Source organism: Bombus affinis, chromosome 6, assembly GCF_024516045.1.
Source record: "Bombus affinis isolate iyBomAffi1 chromosome 6, iyBomAffi1.2, whole genome shotgun sequence".
Lineage (NCBI taxonomy): Eukaryota > Metazoa > Arthropoda > Insecta > Hymenoptera > Apidae > Bombus > Bombus affinis.
This window is the reverse complement of record NC_066349.1, coordinates 10,527,735-10,545,883: the sequence shown is the minus strand read 5'-3', so window position 1 is coordinate 10,545,883 and position 18,149 is coordinate 10,527,735. Positions and strand designations below refer to the sequence as shown.

Below are 18,149 nucleotides of genomic sequence, written 5' to 3'. Positions count from 1 at the left end.
ATATATTAAAACACGGGTGATTTGCGACTGTTTTCAATGTATGTTATATTTGTTATAGTTAGGCATGGATAACACTATATTTATACTTAAGATAAGAAATCGCGATCCTTTGGTAAAATTTTATCGTTCCTTATCTGTCACGTTGTTGCAATATAAGATAAAGATAAGGTTACGCTTAGAAAGGATTGTTTGGAGGATATAGAAAGCTTTGAGAGAACACGTTATATTGAGCTAATGCCGGAACTCGTTTTCAAGGATAATAGATCCTGCTTTCGCATTTGAGCGACCTAGTTTCTTGGTTCGAAAGCAGACCCTCGAACTGCAGGTCCTTTCTAGGATTTTTAATCAAATCCCTATTACTTAAGAAACTTTCGTAGTTCTTTTTTTCTTGATTCCACGTTTGTGTTTCAACAATTTGTTTCATCTCACTCAGTTTTGATAAAAAGGAAATTTAGGTATCAACAGAAATACAGATACAATACAAAGAAATACAAATACAAATACAGAAAATTGATACAATATTCTTTTTCTTAGGTCTTGTTTCTCTAAAATGCATTTATGATGCAGACGAACAAGCGGATTCTTATTTATTTTACTCTTACGAGTTCATATTTTCAATCATACACTATTCTGCAAATATTGTATTCGATTTTTCCATACAAATCGACGTCGTCTTTAAGCAAGCTTTCATTATCGTTCGCTTCTATTTCTACGGTATATTGAATTGTGATGACTCGATGTCAAGTAAGTATCTGCACGATTCATAGAAATGTTAAAAAGTGACTTACAAATATATCCTTATTCTTGTTACTACACTTTGCATTTTTAATGTAAATATTTCCAAATTTTAGAATGATTTCACATGATTTCAAATTTTAGATATGATTTCACAAACGATAACAACCAGAATACTATGATTTCACAAACGATGACAACCAATATCAATGCACAACATAAATATAATGAATACTAAGTAGCATAATCAGTCATTCAGAGTTATGTTTCTAAATGTAAAGATTTCCTCAATGATTTGAACCTTCCTTAAAAGATATCAGATTATTACAATTATATGTATAAATACTCTGATCTTATTAAAAATTAAAAAATATGATTTAAACCTTATTTCAGTTCTTGTTTTTCCATATAAAATAATTCCAAGATGTGGAAAACATGATACACAGAATCATAATGAAATCTAAATGTCAATGACAAAAGAATAGAAATAAAATTAGAGTGTAGAGAAAATAATTACGAAACATGCGTATGAGTGCAAATGACGAATAAAAAAGAAACTGGCGTTTCGTACGAAGGTCTGAGAATTTTTAGATGGTAGAACATTTCTTTCTTTGTATTGCACATATTTCTCCGCTATATTTAGCGAATAGTTTCGCTACTCCGGATTAATGCAATGGCGTCGATCGACAAAATCGTAATCAGAGTTTTATGTCATCCCTGCTGGATTCGATTCACATCATCTTCGTTGGTTAAACGGCAGCTAGTTAATAACAATTTCGTTGCATGTGTGGGAAAACAATTGATGCGATTATTGCGTGTAGTATATCACATATGTAATACTTTGTTAATGCAGGAAGTAGAGGTCATTCCCCAACGAAGTATAAAACATGTGTGTATATTGAATCTTCTTTTTATCATTTTTCCTTCGTCATGTTCTAAATTGCTCTCCATAATTGAATTTTCTTTTCTCGTGATTCAGATCTCGTGACCACTGTGTAAGAAAGCCATGGAAACAGCGAGTAGGCAGTTACTAAACGAGGAGAAAGGGTGGATTAAATAATTGGCAGGCCACGAACGACACGCTTCGGCTCATCAGTCGTAAATTGATCCAGATATCTCGAATTTTGTCATCTTCCTACACGAATCGGCTCAATTACATACTTGGAACACGATGATTAATTAGGACCGTGACTGCTGGAATTTCTGATAACATCATTATTAAGAATGTAACGTGAAACTGTTCCACATTCTGTTTCCCTAAATCGACGTAAAGAATAATATGATAATTTTCTTCACAAAGATAATTCATCAATTTTCTCGCGAATATTTCGTACATATATAATTGTAATATTTGAGTCGCAAAGATAAGATCGATAGAAAGATATTAATTTATGAGAACGGAATTTGGATGACGATGGTGGAACGAAATGCACCGGTGATGACACTTACAAGATATGATATGATACACAGATGTTGCGAACATGTTCTAGAGATTCTTAAGAAATTCTCTTATCGGAAGTATGAACAAAGCGTCTTGATATTCCATGACATTAACGTATCACATCTTAATTCGTGTCTAATTACAATGAAACGTCGGTTAATTCAGGTAATTCAGATTCTAAGAATACCAGTTATTTTCATCAACTATTAATGTATTAATAATTATAGGAACTTTAAGGACGACATTGTTATCATTATTATTATTTCTCTACAAATTCGATGACTAAAGGAAGATAAACATTATATATCTTTTTTTAAATTATTAATTTTTATAATGATAATTCAGTTCATTTTAAATTCACTCCATCTCAAGATCTTCAGGATCATTACCAATATTGATTTCTTCGAAACCAAAAGACAGTTTACATGTCAGCCGTTATAATCTGCTTCCTGTGTTATTAACACGCTGCTCGATTACTGATAACGATAACCTGTGAGTGATAATCTTCATTGAAACGAAACGAGATCTGTAACTTGCCCAAGAAATTCCTTCGATTCGTTCTCACGACGTTTTTTCACAGGAGGAGGCTGTTCTTGGAGCCGGCAAGTATCAAATTCAATGATTCCGGGTCGTCAAATAAAGTCAGAATTGGAGATATCTGGTTGTAATAATAATGTGGAGCCCGTTGACGATAAAATTCCACACTGGAGGATTTTTTCGTGGAAAGTCATATGGGAAACCATCCCAGTCCTTGACCATTCAAACGTTCCTTCGAGATAAACAATATTGCAGAATACGTTTATATAACATATTGTAATATACACGATCGAATTACTGTTCGGAAGCATATTGATTGTAAGCTTCGAGTTTGATCAACTGTTTTTAATACGGTTGAGAGTCCTGTGTTACACATGCATATAATCGCTAACTATTTGATAAGACTTCGAGCATTTTCTTTGACAATGTTTAAGGTAAAAATTAATGACTTTAAAATATGCGTAATACTATAAATAATAGTAAGAAAGGCCTTTTTTAAATTCTATTATATTTCTAAGGAAGTTTGTTTATTGTAGTATCTTTCTGTACTCCATTGTTTAATGCAGTAGAAATTTGAAATATTTTTTTAGAAATACATATTTATAATTTACGTGTAATAATACCGCAGGACATTCAATTATCATTCAAACAGCTTATGATTAGATGTAATAGTTATATATTGATAAGTTTGTGAGTGATCGTTAAAAATAAAAGAAATAATGATGGATAATAATGATCAATTTAACATTGAAACATTGGAGATGGAAACTACGATTCACTGATCTACGCCACTGACAATGAGATCCAGAGGCGCTGCCGCGATAAACTCGTACGCTTTCTGTTCTTTCCAGCCAGTACGGTTGAGTCTGTCAAGCAACAGTGGTCGTTTCTTCATCTGCCTCAGGTCTTCACGAACAAATTCCATACTTTCCTCTCCAGTAATGATCAATTCTATTAAAAAATCAAACTTGCCAATCAATCAAATCATCGTTTACTCTAAATATTACTTCAGAGTTTCTTGATTTGTTACATTTTATTATTCGTCACACAGAAAGAAAAAATTCAAAGAATCAAAGAAGTGAAAAGACTAAAAATAAAAGGAATGAGAAGATAGAATTGAGAAGATCAATTAGATAAAGGAACTTAGGTCGTCGGAGGCACAGGTCGTATAGAGAGGAACAAAAGGAGAATAACGTCAGGTCACAGAAGGGAAGAAAGAAAGGCCAATGCAGGTAAGAAACTAAAGGGTCGAATCTTTACTACTCTTGCCTGTGGTCCTGCTCGAGGTTTTTTAGAGAGGAAAAAAACCCACTGGACAGGTTTTAAAGAGTGTCAGGACTGGATACACACACAGGCCACTTAATGCCGTAGATCATTGTAAACTTCTGAGATTGTGGAATCAGGTGAAATACTGGTTATTCAATTAAGAAACATAAATAAAGGGAGAAAAATATTGAAACTATTGCCTCAATGGGCCTAATAAGCCTGTTAAAATTCGTAATTTAATTAACTGGTGCCTTTTGTGGTGTTTGTTTCAATTACAGTGGGCCAGAAGTTAGAAGATAGAAAAGTAGCGTTCTTTTCAACTGTGCCAAATTCTTAGAGCAATTATGTCACCACGACGATAAAATAATACGATGATAACGCGGAAAGAAATTCAACACGCTTCAGAAATTCGCGTGCATTGTGAATCGTAGTAACATTGTTTATACTGAAAAACCATGAACGCTGTGTGTGATCTTGTTTATTATTCTTTGAACTAAGAAAGCTAATAATATAGAAAAAGGAGAGAAGCACGGTATCAATAGTACTTTATGCAAAGTGCAGTGTAATTTAGATTTTTATAATTAACGTTAACGACTAACTCTGTATCCAGTTTCTTTTTTTTTTTTTTTGCACAATGACTTCCATGTTATCCGAAGAAGATTCGAAGGTTGCAAGGATGAAGCAGAAACTGATGAACGACGTACACGTGAAAGAAGAAACACGATCTTTCCTTAGCGTTTTCAGAGAAAACCTAAGCATTTCTCCGTCTGACCTTGAACAAGGCTTCAACAAACATCGATTTCGACCGAATAGAAATACGATTTTAAGTGTGACGGCTCTGTTAATAGCTCTTCTCTGTTTGAGTCTCGAAAGTTGGAAGTTCCATTGTTCTTTGATTAATGCTCGGGAAATTGAAGAGCTAAAACGAAGTGTAGAGAGTTTGAAACATCGCTTCGTGAAAGAAGATCTACTGAATGAACTGAAAGCCTTCGAAGAACAGGTAATGGTTTTTTTTATAAGTAAAAGGATAAGAATGAATGTATCACGTGGCGATAGAATTACACAGGTACTATGTGTAAATCGTTTCTTTCATCTTTTACATTACTTTTAGATTGGAACTTGATCTTAAAGATTCGGATTACAAAATTAAGATTTCAAAGAGTATCTTGATAGAATAATAATTTCTTCTTCCTTAAGTTTATCAGTTTTTCTAAGATTCACGTCATTTAAAGTCCTTTTTGGAAACAATGAACGCAAGAAATTCGTTTACGCATTTCGAAGGCATCTTTACCGTTATTTATAATAGCCCTGACGATTCTCGGATCTCTGGTACCAAAATATCCAAGGTTCTAATTATTTTTTCTAGTTATTTTTACACAAAGGCTTTTTTATATCTCATTTCAGAAGTTTCCCTTTTCTTATAACTTTCTCACCTTTTTCTAAGGCATACATTTCCTAATTCAAGATAGATGATAAGAATTATCAACAAACAAATAATTAGATAATGATATAACACATCCCAGTGAAAATAGAGAAATTTATATCTTACCAAAAAATGCTTAACAGAAACAGGAAGTCCTTGTTTAAGTGATTTAGGTAACAAGACGAGGATTAAGAAGCACAATTAAAGTTCTGAACCACTGAATCATCTTATGAACACTAATTTATAACAGTAACAAGCATTTTCTAAATTAATATTTATTCTAACTGATCTAATTTTAGTAAAATTAAATATTTCTTCCGTTATAGGGAAAATGAAGAAAAATAGACCAAAAATCAAATCAAATAAACAAATTGTATTACATTAGTCAGTATCAGAAACGTCACTAAGGTTCGCTATATTGATATTAATTATGTGATAACCTTGCAATGGCTCTCCTTTAATAGGCTCGCGTTACATGAAGAGGATAATAAAAGAAATCAGGTTATCGGTCTCCGGTGACATTAAAGGTCGTAGATAAAAGAACGGACCACGTGCTTGCGTGTGCACGGGTACAAAATGATTCGATGACCTGTTCGACGATTCGTATTGACATCGAGGAGTCATGCAATAGAAAAGTTATTACATGAATTATGTAATTCTACGCAGAATTTGATGCCCATTCGATTCACGACGTAAGGCATCATCGCGTTACATAATGGTGGATATTCAACGAATATACATTGATTGCGTCTATTATAAGATACGTAAACATTCTAATCGATGCAGCATCTAAGATTCTTTCTTCGTTGAAAATACTGATAAATATATTTATTTTTATATCGTATAAGAAACTTATTTTAAAGTATAAAGATAAATATTCTTTGGTATAATAGATATCATTAAACATTAACTATTCAATGATAATGAATAGTGATAATGATTGTCTGTTCACAGTTGTACACCGAAATGTACAACGATGATGATGATGATGATCCAGACGAAGCGGATATCGACAATGCTGATTACGACTCGAATTATGACGATGACACGTTTTCTTCGCACGATTACTCTCCGGTATTCGGTGCTAGGCCGTCCGATATCCCTGATTCCTCGTCAACAATTGCTCCTGTGCCCTCTTCACCAGAGCTCAATGCAGATAAAACATTGTTGAAGTTAGCAACAGCGCACAAGATCGAGGTCAAATATAATCAAGAATCGATGAAGAGTTACAAGAACGTAGATCGGGAGCGTTATCAAGAAAAGAAGGTCCTGGAAGGGAAATCGGAAAGTCATGAAAATAATACTAAACGAAAGCGAGATGTACTAGGTACAGATAATGTAAAGGATCATTTTTTGAACTGGAAGATGAGCTTGAAGCGTAAACGGTCGATTGACGAAGAAAACCATAATTCTAAGAGATCATTTGTCAGAAGACATTCTTCTAAAAATCACACGAAGGGAACGGTTGCTTCTAGTTCTGGTTCTAAAGAGATGCTGGATGACAGAAGCATTGATGACCAACAAAACACGTTAGTTGCAATATTTTATAATATAGTAGACACAATTTTACCTAGAAATTAATAAGAATTCAATATTAGAAATTGCTGAAAATTTCATGAACCACTAATATTTAATATTATTGTAAAGTTCTGTTAAACTTAGTTATATCAATATACAAATTCAAAGCGGGAAAATATTGTTCAGTACTCTTAGCAGAACGTAAGAATGCACGTAAGAGTGACTCAAGCACTTTCATTTGTTTGTTTCTCGCAGGTCTATTGTCGTTTCTAGTAGGCATCCACCAAAGAAATATAATACCCACTCGTCTTTAGATACCACCGACACATCTCCTTCGAAACATAACAAGATTACTGTGCAAGGTGTCACGAACCATTCCGCAAAGATTTCTCACAGATTTCGAAAGAATATGAATCTCTCTCGAAAAATAGTTGCTATTCATTTTGATGGAGATCGGAGTAAAGCCTCAGGATCAGACTATTATGCTGGAAATGGGAGAATTCGTCATGGCGGTAGTACGTTTAAGGCTTGGAAACCAAGTGATTGGGTAACTGATCTTGGTATGGGCGAATACTTCAGCATGTCTGATGACGGGAATGTTACCATTTACGAAACAGGATTATATCTAGTTTACGCGCAGATTCATTACAATGATGATCATGATGAAATTGGATTTCATCTGGTGGTGAACGGTCGGCCTATTCTTCAATGCATGGTAAGAGGAATATCATATCTAAAAAAAAAGATAATCTAGCTTTAAAATTGAATATTTATAATGTTATCGTTACTTTCAGTATTTATAGCATTTCTTTAAGAAGAAAAAATGATTATAATTAATGTTTGTAGATTGATAACTCTGGTCACTCACGTAACATTAGCCAGACCTGTTTTTCGGCACAACTGACACGGCTCAAAAAACAAGACGTTTTAGTTTTCAAAGAGGCCAGTTCGCCGAGATTCGCCATTTTCGACAAGGAAAACAGTTTCTTCGGACTAGTGAAACTTGGGGAACTAAGAAGGCCATAGCAGTGATCGATTATTTGAAGATAGTAGTAATAATCATAATCAAACATTAATATGCACTTATCACGAGTGAATCTCTTAAAAAACGAAGTGCTTATCTTACTTTAATAAAAAGTAATTTATTGAGCGTTCAGCAATGATACCGTAAAGCGTTTGTTTCAGCTATTGTCGATATTTAATGAAAATAGACGCGGGTCAACTTTGTTAATTAAAGACCAATGGATCTATTTCTGCCCATGAATGTATATTACCGCTGTAAATAAGATTTTTGCGTTTTATTGTTAAGCAGTTTTTGAAACCGCCAATTTTCTACAGAGTCCAAAGATAGTGAGAGTGCAAGTGAGAAAAAAACTAGATTAAGATCTTATAACTGATGTATCCAAATAAAATAAATCTTGCGATACGATTGTGACGCATATTCTAACACACAGTATCGCAGGCTAATTTTTTTTCACAGTATAATCTGGCACGATTACTGCCAATTGGCAACAAGTCTCCGGGACAGTCCATCAAATCAACGATAAAATTCGGTTTTAATAATTTCGTTGGGAAATTCGATGAACAATGATCTTCGAGAATAGGACTTGAATCTTCGCATTTTTGAGGGTATTCTTTTACGGGTTCATTGATTGTGATAACTTCTGGGCAAGATAGCTCTCTCTTTAGATAACAGTGAAAAGTCTCTTCCTCAATTGGAACTCTCACCTAGTAAAAATATCCTACGCTCAGAAACTAATTATAAGGATTAGAACGTTACTAAACAATCAAAATATCTTATCTAGACTTAAAACAAAGAGAAATAAAAACTCAAAATCCTCTACCTCCGGGACTGCAATTTCGATCCAGGCTTTTCCATACTGTCCTCGTACCAAAGCTGCTGGTAAATGTACTCTATCAGCGATTACTTTGAAAAGCAAGGCTCTTTCGAGATAGGAACCAACTCTCAACATTCCCAACGGGATTACACTAGTTTCTATGCTTTCTTTGATTTCCTTCAAATGAATTTCTAGCTGGTGGTCCACGCATCTGATTAGAGGATCCGGACCTGACATTTGTTGGACCACAAACTTGGCCAGCATCTTAGCACGCGAGGCCACGTAGTTAATATTTACAAATCCTTGTGTCGTCTTTGACACCCTGAATGAAAAACCATGATACTTATAGGATTCACGCGGAGAAAAACTTAGAATAATTTTCTTACACGTCTTTCGACTCCGCGGCGATTAACTTGCATTTAAACAATTCTATGTAATCATAGAGATATGAATCACACTGTAGACGACCAAATTTGGAATCCATCGTTAAATGTAATATTGCCTGGGACAAGAAAACGTTTCTCTTATTGACAGTATGTGTATTCTCTTGTTTGCCCTCTGAAAAAAGAAACAACAATTTCATTACACTTAATGAAGAAAGAGGAAGATAAATAATGCTGTTCACCTTCCGAGTTCGATTCATGTAGTTCCTCACGAATGCAATTAACCACGTAGATAGGTTCCAAGGGGCAGAACTTGAATCGGAAAATATCATCCAATATGGGAAAACTGGTTAAGATTAAGACAAAATTAAAGTATAAAACGAAGCAAGGAAGTATAAAATAAAATAGGTAAAGATTCTAAAAATATCATACGCGCAGACGTTTCTTCGCAGTACATAAAATCCATCTCGTGTGATGTCATGCAAAGAAAGTCGTCCAGTTAAAGCGAACTTGATCGGCAAGTGCGCGTCAAATAAGACTTCTATACATGTGTCCCATGAAGGAACTACTCGCGCCGTCGATCGGTTGTTCAGCATGCTATAATTATCATTTTCGTAAATCGTACGATGAAATTGCGTCTGTACATATTTCATGTTAGCCTCACTAATTTAAATATCTGGCGGAGACGAAAGTATCTGCCAGAACCGGATCCGCGCATAATAATTGAATCAATTGGGCGGCTGCGTTCCTTATCGGGATCGATTTAACGTCGCACAATAGATTATACAATCTTTCAGGCCCCTGAGCCTTCAGAAATTCTTGCTTCCCGATCTTCTCGATACACATGGTGGACAAAGCTTTACAGCAAGCGATTTTGAAATCATTCATCGATATACAGCTCAACTGTTAATCAAACGAACTATGGAATTAAGTTTTCCTCGATTTAAAAATTAAAATTTTACTGAGTTATGACATACGTATAAATATTATGCAAATTAAATATATATTAAAGCAAACGTATACTTCGAAAGATGCACATATGGCATCGATGATATCTCCTGTAATTATAGTATCTCTCAAAGCCTGATTTCTTGCTATTGTAATGATGCATTCTATAACTCCAACCAGAATTTCAACAGGGACTTTTCCCCCCGTTTGTTTCATCAGCCATAACAAATAATTCTGAGGATAATATTCTTAAAATATTCTTTGTTAAAGTAAACAGTTTGCTACTTGCACGCATAAGATTACCTGTCCGTGAATGTCTAATAATTCTTGACAATTCTTCACGTCGCACTTCAGCAGTTGATTTAAAGCGAATAAAGCCGCCTGTCTAGCGGAAAATTTCAAATTTTCGTTCTTTAATACATCTGGAACGATATCGTGAATTATTGTACTACGTATTGATTTCAAGAAAATTGATTTTTTCAATCTACCTAGAACATGTTTCACGCAATTGCTAGCAGTTAATTCCTTAGCTGCTGGATTGTACAGAGTCATCATACCGATACCATGACAACTGATTTCATACATGTTAGCTTGTACGTTCCCCATTAATGTACGCAATAAATAATCGACGACGCCATAGGTATATAAGGCCTTTACAAGAAACGCATCAGCAATAAATAAAATAGTATTAGATAAGGAGATGTGAGTTTCAAAAATGTCTACAGTTTGTACTAAACTAGATGAATTTTTAAAATTAGTTTCCTTAAATTGCATGTATTACTTTTCTGCCCCTAGACGTGTGTGATAAACGGACAGCTATATCCAGAGCTTCCATAAAAAGCTTTGAGTGTGATGTGTCTTCTATGTACTTTAATATCTGTTTGATACCGCCGATGTCGTTGAACAATTCTGCTGTTGTGGGATTGTCGCAGGCAAAGCAGAGGATCCGGAGTGCATCCATATGAAGATCTTCCCACTCGATGTTCTAAATAAGTACAAGATGTATCTTCATGAAACTTAGAGGTACCAGATAGAAGGATCTTCTTCAGTTTCAAGAATATCTTACATCCAAAAATTTCAATAAAACTTCAAGTCCATTCGTGCGCCGAAAGTGATCGTGCAGATAATCATCTTTATTTCTTCGTACTAGATCGGTCACTATATTGAGTGCAAGCTTCTGAATCTCAGTATATGGGGAGTTAAAAAGCTCGTAGATGAGTTCCATGTTAAAATTCTGAAAAATTACAGGTTTTCTTTAAAATTAATCTCGCAAGCGTGAAAGGAATTTTACAAAATGGATCGTTTAACTTGTTATCCTAATGAACCTTAGTCTCAATGATCTCCTTCGCTCCCACAGGATCTTGTAATAGATTATATATAATTTGCATGGTGTTCTTCTTCACATCAGGATCTGGTGATTGAAGTCTTTCGAATAGGAAGTTCATATCCTGACACTGTTTTAGTAATTGTGCTGCTCCAAACATGTCTTTAGTCATTTCTGCTAGGATCAAGGAAGAGAATTCATGCATGAAGATATCCTGTTCGTTGATAAGGACTTTAATGAAGTGCGGGATATAATAATCGGCATCCAACAGGAAATCACGGACATTGGAGATGGCTACCATTTCGGCCAACAATTTTGCTGCGAATCTATTTTATTTTATTTTAAAAATTACAATTAGATAACATTTAAAAATATTACTTTTATACATATTAAATATTATCGATATTAAATATAAAAATTGATAATTATATTTTTATCTTTTTTGATACTTTTTATGTTTTATAGAAAATATAAAAATTAAGAAATCAAAGAAAAAGAATAACGAACTTAAACCTTCGTGTAAACAAATCCTCATGTGTAATCAATAGTATCACGCTATCTACAATTTCAAGATCAAACAAAACTTCTAGGTTCTCCTGACATTTGCTACCAAATTTTGCCAAAGCTGCCGCTGCAGCTAACAGAATAGGCTTTTCCTGACATTGCAGCAATAATATCGCTGTTCCAGGATATTTCACCTCTAAACGGAGAGGATCGAACTGGTTCTTCGTTTGCTGTTCTCGGTCCACTCGTGTTTTACCATTGGATACACATTTCTACACATAATTTTCTGTATTTAATATATAAAAAAGAAGGAAAAACAGAATATATGTATTTTTAATTGTTTAAATCTTACTTTTACATGTTTTGGTCCCATACTTTTTTATCTCTCAGTAGAAGTTGAAAAATTGTTTATGTTTATCATGATTTATAGAGTTCTACACTGAATATTTGTAATAATATCCAATGAATAAAATGTATGATACGAATATTGCCGCAATTGAATTTCGTAGGATTTTTAAAAGCTCGTATGTTGCTTGCACGGTGTTCTTTAATTGAAAGATCTTATTCTAACGGTGTTCTTTTTCTAATACAATACATTCATACTTCTTAATTTAAATGCATTTGTAATAGTACGTATAATATTCTTTTTCGTAAAAGATAGAGATCTTATATACTATAAAATACATAAACTTCCTCGCATGAGATATAATAATATATCTCTATATTAGGTACTGTAAAATACTAGAATATATTAAAAGACTTATACTATCGAAATCATAACATCGGTAATAGTGAGATCGATTCGACGACTACACGTGTTTCTTATTAATACTATAAAAATATCGGAATACATAAATATATTTTAACATGTATTATATTTGCAACTTTTATGGTAAAAAACGATATAAAAACACTCTACATTGTTTAAACTATTAAATTGTTCTCAAAGTAATTATATTATGATATATTATTACATAATATATATTACTATCGTGACGTGCATGGCTTTCGGTAAAAAATAGATTTCGTATACCGATGCTTATAACGATAAAAATTAACATAAAAAAGTATAAAATATGTGTATCTATATGTACAATGCAATATTAATACAATAACATTATCGTGGACAGACGAAACATTTAGCCAAGTCTTATAACATTAACCTCAGTTTTCTATGTGCAATGTTTTTTAATATCTGAAAATAATCATATTAAAAAACATCTTGCATATATATATATATGAACACATATTGTTTAAAAACCTATATTTTTGATTTTAGACATCTTTTAGACATCAGAAGCTAGCTTTTCTTCAAAAAAATAAATGAAGTAGCTACAGGTAGAAAAATAATACTTCAAAAAAAGATATCATACCGCTGTTTGTGGAACACCTTGAACTAAATGTGTTTTGCTTTTACTTTTAGGTAATGAGGACTGGCTTATAGCTTTGCTTAATCTAGGTTGTCCATTTGGTGAACTGGTAACAAATCCTTCCGAACGCATATCTTTCAGCGAGATATTAGAATTACTCCTTAGCGATGGAGTAGAACTAAATTTACGATTATGCGACAATCGTTCTTGAAGCTTTGATTCATTTTGCCGCGGTATCCTAGATCTGACAGGTGGTGTGTCACGATATTCGTGGATGTTCTCCTTCGAAGTACGAGTCATATTCTCGATTCCCTCCGAAGGTTCGTCGTCTCGCACCATGAGGATGTCTCCGCTGTAGTAATGGTCAGATTGTCTGGACACAAGAATACAAGAAAAGACAGTAAAAGAATTTATTACTGCTAAAAGTGATTATCTAATAATAATAATTAAAAAATAAAAAAGTTAATTCTACATAGTAGTATCACCAAAAATTGTGATTTTCCTATCTAATTAACTTGTTTCTTTTTGTTAATAAATTCAAGAAGTTCCTTGTCCATATTTAAAGCTGTGCAATGAAATATGTACACTGTTGCATGTAAAAACTATTTTAATTACCTGCGTATAATCTGGCAGCCTTTGTTTTGCTGCATGAATTACAAGTAAAGGTAAGATTAATGAAAAATATGTTTAAAGATTGTGTTAATTATATTCCCTTGTATAAACTTCGTATGCAATTTCTATAACGTTTATGAAGCCAGAACCATCACCCTCGTGCACTATGCGGTTAAATGATGTGGTCATATGGGGTTGGTTCTGTTTACCTTTTCTTACCTTTTGGCATTGCGCCAAAGCATACAGCATACTACGGAAAGCACGATTAACAATAGACACGCAGTGGAAACAGACCAAAAGGCAATTTGTAGAGGTTCTTTTGGCTCCCACCAATACTATAATAATAAACATAAATGAATAGAATATTTATACTAAGAATATTTTATAAAATTGTTTAATAATATTTTATGAAAGGGGGTATATAGTGTTCTTACTTCAGTAACTGGAGGATATGTAGGTACCAAACGACCAATAACCGTTGGTAAATACATAGACCAGAAGGCACTTTCAGTTTGTCGGTAATTCAATAAAATTGAGCTATTGTAAGTAGTATTAATGTTCAAATACCGTAATTGTCCAGGCTTAGCAACATCAAAATGCAAACCCAAAATTTGCGATGGTGTCGGATTTCTAAAAAAGGAAGACATATGTATTACACAGATACAAGATACATTATAAATAATATTATAATAATAATATATATATACATTATAAATAATATAAGCACAAAATAAAGTTATAAAATTATAAAAATTATAAAAGTTATAAAACTTACCCATACGTTGCAAAATTTGCATACGCTTTCATGAAAAAGTGACTCATATTGCGATCGTTGTCTGTCCACATGTCACGCTTCAACTTCCATTTTTGAGGGAAGAATTCTGAAAAGATAGTAGCTTGATAATCATATTGTTAATGAAAAACTCTGAATTATTGTATTCTTACCAACATCCATGAAAGGTGCCCCTGTTAGCCAAAGAAGTTCTGTGTTGTGAGAAACACTTCGCCACTGTGGTAATGTTAATGCTTCTACAGTTGTATTTAGCACATACAGATATGTAGGTACACGTTTTTCTACCAAAAGTTTTGCTATTTTATCAAAAGGAGCAACATAGTGAAAATCAGTCAACAGCTGAAAATTTAACATTATAGAAATATACATATAATTAAAGAGTCAAATTATATACACATAGCGTACAACTTACATTAATATACTGATCGCGAATGTGGGTAATATTAGTCGGATCTGGCCAATATGTGTACATGTATTTTATAGCTTCATAAACTCCTTGAGAATTTAGAGTGTAGTTGTATTTGAGAACAAGTTCCCAAATTTTCTGATCGAATGATTCCGCATCTATAATATACTGATTCTTGGCTAATGTGGCATTGTTATCTAGGAAGAATGAAATGTTTATTAATTCGTAAAAATTTATAAGATTGCAAAGGTTTCGAATTACATACATATAAGGAATGCTGCTTCCTGAGTAGTTACACCAGCCATATATGCTAAGTTATCTGTAAATTTATGACTTTTTATGCTTTCTTCAGGTGTTTCCACAAAGAAGCGCCAATCTGTTTCTCTCCAATCTTCGTACCAATTGTCACTTGGTACTGTGAAATTAGTATCCAATACAGGAGCCCAAGGAAACATTCCAATGTGTTGCTTTAATTCAGAATTACCAAGTTCAAAAAAGGATCTGCCATTCTTCAAACACTGCACCAATCTCCAGCTGCTTTCTATGCTACAGCCTAGTGATTCTGCATATACTTTAGATGTATTCTGTGCCCTGTATTTATCTGCTATGACAGCCCAATCTGCCAATGCAGAACCTGATTGAGCTATCACTTTTGATACCATATCTCTGGTTTTAGGTGCAACCATTAATAATCCAGCACTTGCTGCTCCAGCACCAGGTCCAAAAAGAGTTATTGCATCAGGATTACCATTAAAAGCTCTGATATTATCATACACCCACCTCAATGCCATAGCTTGATCCAAAATTCCATAATTTCCAGGGCTATTCTCATCTCCTGTACTTAGAAATCCTAGAGCTCCTAGTCGATAGTTAATAGAAACAACTACTACATCGTAAAATGCAGCCAACATGTGAGCTGGAAACAAATTGCTTGCTCCATGAGTAAATTCTCCACCATGAATATAGAACATTACTGGGTATAGCTTAGCTAAACCAGAGCTAATATCTGGTGTAAAAATATTCAAATATAAACAGTCTTCATCCACATCACGGATTCCTTTAGTAGCACCAGTATATGCACTGGGCTGAGGACAAGCTGGTCCCCAATCAACAGCTTGCAGTAATTGCCAACCTTTATGAGTTTTGGGTGGTTTAAATCGACCTTCCTTTATAGGCGGCATAGCATAAGGAATACCAAGGAATACATTAACATGCTTTGTAACCCTTTCAACTGGTAAACTCCAGGGCCTATGCCTTGCTTGTGGATCATCATATAAATAAACTTTAAATCCTTGCACTTGTCCATAAGCTGTGGTCACAGTAACATCTATAGGTAGATTTTTAGAATCAGACCTCTTTCTTCCTTGAAGATCTTCTCGCCAACCACCCAATATACCAGGTAAAGGGAGTCTTGAAGTTGTATGCTTAAAAAATGACAATCGTTTTCTAATTATAATCTTTTACCAAGTTTATTTACTAATATAAATACAAATTGAATGTATCATTACGTGTCATTACTTTTTAAAAGATATCATGCAATTTTTCTAGTAAAAAAAAATAGTAGGAGAATTGTATTACTTGTATTATTTTACCTCGTAAAGGTACCGACTATCTGGTGCTCTGGTGGGTCCTCTGTAAACAGAATCCCAGTAACTAGGACGATACCCATACCTTCTATCTTTGTAAACATAAGTGTCGGTTCGGTGATCTGGTCCGGTTTGAGGCACATATACTCCATCGCGACTGTAATACCGACTACCCGGGGGTATTTGTTCCTGACACAACACCGTAATTGCGAGGAAGCACAGATAAAAACAAACGCGTCCAATCGACGAGTATAAAGTATATGCGGCCATCTTGCCCGCGTGCGTATTGGTGTTTCACCAGACAGACAGATGTGGTTTGTCAGTGTGTATACACATGTGACACTTCTACAGGCACGCAGTAATGCGAGGAACTCGGTCTTTCAGGAAACTCTTGATGAAGCGGAGAAAAGCGAAAGCCGCGATGAAAGTAAAATCTCACCAGCGTTTATATTCTCTTCGAAAACATGCATGGAGAAAGAAAACCACTTCTGAAACTAAATAGAAACAAATTTTTGATTACAAAAAAGAAAGGTTAAATGGTCGGAATGTGGTAATTATTACACACGTGTACTACTTACGAAATCGAAGGACTGACACGCGCATGAGCCAACACCCTGTAGCCTGTCACGTTCGAAAACGATCGTTCCTCCCGCTCCTAATACTACCAAACATCGAAATCCATTTTTTGCATCCTGTAACAACGATACTGATACGTTATCATTCACCTTAAACACTTTTCTTCTCGTAGATTTATGTTAACTTCATTATATTTTTTTGTTTTGAATATGTTTATGAACGTATGTACCATCGAACCATAAATGTAAAATTATATCATAGAATGAAACCTTATGAAAATAATCGGCGAAATTAATAAAAATCAAGTTCACTGATAAGATTGAATTGCAGTTGCGTGATACATAGCGAATTTGGGTATGTTTCGAAAATATTATTTGTAACACGAATGCTACTCGGAGTTACATCCAAACTCTACTGAACGGTAATGTTACTCTCGCGTGCAAATACGCGCTGCATTCGACTGCCCACGCGCTAATAAATACTTACTTGTTATATACTGAAATTATCAAGCAGTATGATCTACGATCCCTGTGATCGTCCAAGTATGCCGTCGCGTGAACGGATGAGTTGTACTCGTACTCGTACTCATACTCGTACTACATGTACATATACAGTTCAGTCATACTGGCTCGTGCGAAGGATACGCTTATCTTCCGGCAATTTTACCGGAAATATAATAGATTACAACAGTGATACTCATTGACAACGTTACTTCATATCAATTTTTTGTCGCTTTCTAAATATCAGAATATAGTTAATCATTAAACAATTTAATAAGCTTACTAAAAAATTTCGTAATATAAATTATAAATATAATACTTTCTGCCTCAATGTAGTTACTGGATACCTTTAATTTTGAAACTGACTGTCAAGTAAAACCAGATCATCG

General features: G+C 34.1%; 3 protein-coding genes and 1 long non-coding RNA gene across 11 annotated transcripts; 2 read left to right on the top strand and 2 right to left on the bottom strand.

Moving 5' to 3' along the window:
* Window positions 1-3,507: 3,507 nt before the first annotated feature.
* On the top strand, window positions 3,508-8,376 carry LOC126918101 (protein eiger). 4 transcript variants are annotated; one of them, XM_050725734.1, is made up of 5 exons: window positions 3,508-3,651; window positions 3,765-4,979; window positions 6,357-6,931; window positions 7,176-7,635; window positions 7,767-8,376. In XM_050725734.1, the coding sequence occupies exons 2-5, from the start codon at window positions 4,614-4,616 to the stop codon at window positions 7,944-7,946; spliced, it is 1,581 nt and encodes a 526-aa protein (XP_050581691.1). In that variant the 5' UTR covers window positions 3,508-3,651; window positions 3,765-4,613; the 3' UTR covers window positions 7,947-8,376. The 4 variants fall into 4 exon arrangements, with proteins under 4 accessions (XP_050581691.1, XP_050581692.1, XP_050581690.1 ...); XM_050725735.1 differs by having other exon boundaries at window positions 3,518-3,617; XM_050725733.1 differs by having other exon boundaries at window positions 3,526-3,945; window positions 4,258-4,979.
* On the top strand, window positions 5,098-6,350 carry LOC126918125 (uncharacterized). Its single transcript, XR_007711232.1, has 3 exons — window positions 5,098-5,651; window positions 5,729-5,786; window positions 5,867-6,350. It is a non-coding gene; the product is annotated as an uncharacterized LOC126918125 (long non-coding RNA).
* LOC126917502 (armadillo repeat-containing protein 3) lies at window positions 8,204-12,290 on the bottom strand. Its single transcript, XM_050724407.1, has 13 exons — window positions 12,270-12,290; window positions 11,927-12,189; window positions 11,415-11,739; window positions 11,156-11,323; window positions 10,871-11,074; window positions 10,578-10,740; window positions 10,393-10,511; window positions 10,165-10,323; window positions 9,574-9,779; window positions 9,384-9,487; window positions 9,145-9,316; window positions 8,765-9,080; window positions 8,204-8,648 (listed from the first exon to the last, which is right to left on the bottom strand). The coding sequence occupies exons 1-13, from the start codon at window positions 12,288-12,290 to the stop codon at window positions 8,364-8,366; spliced, it is 2,505 nt and encodes an 834-aa protein (XP_050580364.1). The 3' UTR covers window positions 8,204-8,363.
* LOC126918092 (cholinesterase) lies at window positions 12,233-17,984 on the bottom strand. 5 transcript variants are annotated; one of them, XM_050725718.1, is made up of 11 exons: window positions 17,747-17,984; window positions 17,263-17,376; window positions 16,691-17,178; window positions 15,364-16,522; window positions 15,105-15,295; window positions 14,845-15,031; window positions 14,675-14,780; window positions 14,334-14,529; window positions 14,119-14,234; window positions 13,903-13,931; window positions 13,440-13,660 (listed from the first exon to the last, which is right to left on the bottom strand). In XM_050725718.1, the coding sequence occupies exons 3-11, from the start codon at window positions 16,952-16,954 to the stop codon at window positions 13,584-13,586; spliced, it is 2,325 nt and encodes a 774-aa protein (XP_050581675.1). In that variant the 5' UTR covers window positions 16,955-17,178; window positions 17,263-17,376; window positions 17,747-17,984; the 3' UTR covers window positions 13,440-13,583. The 5 variants fall into 5 exon arrangements, with proteins under 5 accessions (XP_050581672.1, XP_050581674.1, XP_050581673.1 ...); XM_050725715.1 differs by lacking the exon at window positions 13,903-13,931 and having other exon boundaries at window positions 12,233-13,660; window positions 17,747-17,981; XM_050725717.1 differs by lacking the exons at window positions 13,903-13,931; window positions 17,747-17,984 and adding an exon at window positions 17,490-17,715 and having other exon boundaries at window positions 12,233-13,660.
* Window positions 17,985-18,149: the final 165 nt, after the last annotated feature.